Source organism: Nuphar pumila, chromosome 2 (assembly GCF_984573655.1).
Source record: "Nuphar pumila chromosome 2, dmNupPumi1.hap1.1, whole genome shotgun sequence".
Classification (NCBI taxonomy): domain Eukaryota; kingdom Viridiplantae; phylum Streptophyta; class Magnoliopsida; order Nymphaeales; family Nymphaeaceae; genus Nuphar; species Nuphar pumila.
This window is the reverse complement of record NC_143250.1, coordinates 119,684,851-119,689,518: the sequence shown is the minus strand read 5'-3', so window position 1 is coordinate 119,689,518 and position 4,668 is coordinate 119,684,851. Positions and strand designations below refer to the sequence as shown.

The following is a 4,668-nucleotide window of genomic DNA, read 5'->3' as shown; positions in this document are numbered from 1 at the left end:
TTGGTCAAGGGAGGCTCCATAAAAGCTTCACAAATTACAAAATATTTAGTAAATGAAATTGCAAAGTCTCAATAGGCTCAACCCTAATTTTGGCTAAGGCATTAAAAAAGAAGGTCGACCTTATTTCCTTGTCCGCGTTTACCTAGGGCATTGAGGATTCCTTTAAAAATAATTAATCAAGAACTATATGTTGAACTTTCTTTTAAACTTGAACTTTTAAACATCACAAATATCTTAGTTACCTCGCATAAAATTTTCCTTAAATTTGCATAAAAATTTGTAAAATTTCTTTTAAATTCAAACTGACAAACTACACAAATACCTGAATTACTTTGCATAAAAAATGTAATACCTTCGCATAAAAAAATTCTAAAATTTCTTTTAAACTCGAACCACAAAATTTTGAAAATACTTGAATTACTTCACATAATTTTTTTTTAGAAATATGCATAAATATATATATATATATATATATATATATATATATATATATATATATATATATATATATATATATATATATATATATATATATATATATATATATATATATATATATATATATATATATATATATATTCAAACTTGAACCTACAAACTGCATAAATACATAGGTTACTTTTTATAAAAAAATGTAATAACTTTGCATAAAAAAAACTATTTTTTTTAAAACTCGAAAGGAAATTTGCACCAAAAACAATAAGTTTGAGAGCTAAAAATGTCATAAAAATAATAGTATTTACTATTTTAAACAGCATACAGATTTAAAAAAAAATAAACATTTCAAAAAAAATGTCACTTTTGTCGTAAATTACTTTTTCCCTCTACTAATAACACAAATTTATCACATAGAGGATTGGTGGCTGATATAGTAGAGTCGCGAGTAGTCCATTGATGATGAAGTTCCATGAAGATGCTTCACGAGGTTTGATGGGGTTTGATTCCTCTACAATGCACCGGAAATTGCACAAAATTTTTCGTGAACCATAAAGTTTAGCCTGATCATGCAAAATCCCAACATATCCTGAATTAGCAAAATGTCCAAAAAACAAAACAAAAGGATACACACAGACAACAACAGAATTACAGAACTCCCACAGAAGGGATGGGTGGGGGGGGGGGGGGGGGACTTTGGCCTTTCCAAAACGAAAGCGGGTGTCGCTTTTATTTACAAAGTGGAGTGCAGGTTGGCGTACTTGAGCGTGAGTGCCTCGCGGCACAGCCGGTTCCACGTTGCCTCGGCAGTTGCCAGCGCCTGCGACGCTCGACTCACCTCGCTCTTCACCTCCACCAACCTCTTCTCGGCTGTGCTCCACGCGTCGCTCTGCTGCCTCACCACGCCCTCGCTCTCCTCCAGCATCGCCTTGTGCTCCGACAGCTGCTTCCTCCTCCGAGCCAATTCTTCCTCCGCCTGCACCCGAACGCGCCGAGCCGCTTCTTCCACCTCCCTGGCCTTAAGCACCTCCGCCTCGCATTCTTCCACCTCCTGGAAGAGATCCGGCTCTATCTTCCGGAGCCGGACGACCTCGAACTCCGCCTTGCTCAGGAATCCGGCGGCGGCTTTCATCTCGTCTGCACAGGAAGCCTCTTCTGTTGAGCAACTGGAGAGGATGGACCTCTGATCGGCGGATTCGTCGGCCTGTTGGCACAAGCTCCTGAGGAGGGAATCGACGCCGGGATCGGATAATCCCGTGGAAACCAGGCTCTCGAGGACATCGTTCCCCTTGGCGACAATCCGCGGCAGCTGATCCATGTGTGCCGACGCGACGAACCTCACGAACCCGCGGAGCATCAGTTGCGCACCTTCAATCCTCAGCTGGATCCCCTGCTCCCAGCAGTCCTCGTCGTCGGACTCGTCGCGCCAGGAGCAGTCGGATCGCCTCTTCTTCCTCGAATTCGTCGTCTTCGGCGGCGGCATCGACGCGGGCGAGCAGGGAAGCAGCTTCTGCTTGGAGCATCGCTTGACTTCGAACGAGAGACACTCGGAAGGGCTGTCGTTCTCCTCGTCCGAAGAACCAGCGTTGTGGATTACGGACTCCGGGAAGGGCTGAGAGCGGGTCGGCACCGCGGCCAGCTGCCGCAGCCACCACTCGGTGCAATTCTTCGTCGTCGATCCGACTCGGGCGTTGCTCGGGATGAGGAAGCTCGCGTTCTGGTCGCAGAGATTGCAGTATTCGGCGAAGGCCTCCTCGACCACCTTGTCGCCGAGCTTCCCGTGGGAGGCCGACCCGTGCCACTGCGGCACTCCCTGGTCCAGACCGAACTGCCGCGCTACTCTATGCGGATGATACGATTGCACGGTCCCGGCACCAACGATCTTGCCAGGACGAATGCAGCGGAGGAATCCCTTCTCGTGGTCGGGTAGCTCAGCCTGACTCCGCACCCACTGATCTTCCTCTAGCGTTAACCATTTGGGCAATTGACCCCTTTGCTTGGTATATGGGCGCCATTCAACCTGTTCGTCCGATCGGAAGCGCTCTCTCGCCTGCACCATGCTCACGCTTTGTATCGTCTTCCCCAGCCACCTGCACATCGGGATGTCGCCGTCTTCGAACTTGAAGCCGTCGTTCGGTGCAAGCTGGGGGAAATGCTCCCACACCCAAACCTGCAGGAAATGGAGGGGGAGGTAGCAATTGGCCCTCCCGGGCTCCTTGGAGGTCGCGATCCTCCCGAACCCTTCGTACAAGATGCTCAAGAGCGCCGGAGCGAGGGCGACGGGATTGCCCAGGGAGAGGTCGACGGCCATCGGGAAGACGCCGTACCTCACCACCTCGCCGCTACTGGAAGGAAGCACGCTCCTGCAAAGCCACAGCGCCAGGAACGCCTGGTTCTCCCGCATCGATGGGGGGTCCGCTTCCCCGCTCATCCACTCCCTGATCCAGGCGGCGTAGGTGACCTTGGCGGAAGATGGGAACTTGTTCTTCCGCCGGACCTCGAGCTCGTTCTCGGCGACCGACCGCCGGTCCGTGGCGTCCCAAGTCCTGTCGCAGGCCAATTTCCCGAAGAGGGGAAGCCCCATCACCGCGAGATCTTCGAGAGTGATGGTCATCTCCCCCCACGGAAACACGAAGGTGTTGGTCTCCCACGACCAGAGCTCCATGAGCGCCAGGAGCACGTCCTTCTGGCGTTTTATCTCCCCGAGAGACCCCTTGAGCGCACCGTAGATGCCCACCCTCTTCCACCCGTCGCCGAAGTGCGGCTCCAGGCGGTCGAACCACGCGGAGAGCTCCGGCAATAGCTTAGCAGCGCCGGGCTGCCTGAACCTCGGCGCCCATTTGGCCCTCCCGGTCTTGAGCTCGTCTTCGAGGAGCGGCATCGCCGTCAAAACTGCGCCTCCTCCTTCGGGCTCCGTCACGGTGGGCAGCAGCAGCTTGGCTTCGTCCTCACGGACCTCGACCATCGCCCGGAGCTTCGCGTCGATGGCGGCCATGCTTGTACTCACGGCCATCACGCACGAGTCCATCTTGGGCTTGGGCTCTGTGAGAGGGTGAGGGTTCGTCATTGCTCCTCTAAAAGGCCTGGATGCCTGAACACGGACACGGCATGGGCATCATCAGAGAAGGGACTCGGCCAAAAGCAGGTAGCAGTAGGGATTTGGTAAAGTAGGCGACGGCCACATGGGCCTCAAGTGTGGTTGGCGTAGTGGGGTGGGAGCCTTGCCTGCTAGAAGGGCAATCGATGTTCGATTCCTAAGGGCGTCGCCCTACATAGGCCTTAGGGGCAGGAGGTTCTTAGCTTTGGTGTTTTACATTGCTGTCACTAAGACCGTAGGTATGGCAGGCTGAGCCAGTACGATCAGGTCCTGTTGCCTGATGCTGTTTTTTCGGGCAACATGACCGAGAGTGTCGGGAGTGCGAGTCGAATCGGATGGGTGCTAATGGGATGCATGTGAACAAGCAGTGACCACCCACAGTGCCCTGCCTGCCTGCAGTTATCAATTGGGCCACACAACACACTTGGGAGCCATACGCTGCCATATGCCCTGTCTTCAGCAAACGGTGTAGGCTATAGAGATAATGCTCTGACACGTTGTCCCATCTTCTGCCATTTGTTTTTTTTTTTCCTTTACATGGGCTTATTAAGTAGGGTCAAAAGTCACTCGGAGAGGCTGTGGCTCTATAGGCCCTCCCATTAATGTTAATTTATTATTTTGTTTTCAGTTCGTACTCAGGCAGGTTTTGAAGATTAAAGAAAGGACGGACAGGCCCTTTTGGTTAGTATTCGCTGTATGGTGGGCATTTGCTTGTCAGTCACACATCGATATGGGTGTAAGTGTAGTGTCCATCCCCCCAAAAAAAAAATGTTGAGATGGATGGCTATCAGCACCGCTGCTGCATAAGAAATGACCACTTTTGGTTATTATGTGGTAAAAAGAAAATCATGGTTCTATTAGTCTTCAACACAGTGGTTTGTCTTACAAGAGTTTATTCTCATATTTGATGTTACGCTGCATACTGTCCATTTTTTTTTTGTTTTATTAATTCCTTTAATTGCTAGTCTATTTAATTCCTGAATGATGAGGTTGGGATTGAGAACAGCCAAAATTTGCAAAATCTCCATCTTTAGATCTGACTTATTTGCATCCTAATAAGCCGAGAGTTGGGGATGGGGGCAATGGTTAGGTAATTGACAAACACAGTGACCGAGCTGGGGCCCAGTCCCTGGCAG

General features: G+C 49.9%; 1 protein-coding gene across 1 annotated transcript; it reads right to left on the bottom strand.

The window, feature by feature from the left end:
- Window positions 1–992: 992 nt before the first annotated feature.
- Window positions 993–3,979, bottom strand: LOC149846927 (uncharacterized). The gene has a single exon (XM_089996665.1). The coding sequence runs from the start codon at window positions 3,500–3,502 to the stop codon at window positions 1,169–1,171; it is 2,334 nt and encodes a 777-aa protein (XP_089852791.1). The 5' UTR covers window positions 3,503–3,979; the 3' UTR covers window positions 993–1,168.
- Between the last annotated feature and the right edge of the window lie 689 nt (window positions 3,980–4,668).

What these genes read in the sequence shown, in the direction of transcription:
- LOC149846927 (XM_089996665.1), bottom strand. Translation starts at nt 3,502, where the DNA reads ATGACGAACCCTCACCCTCTCACAGAGCCCAAGCCCAAGATGGACTCG.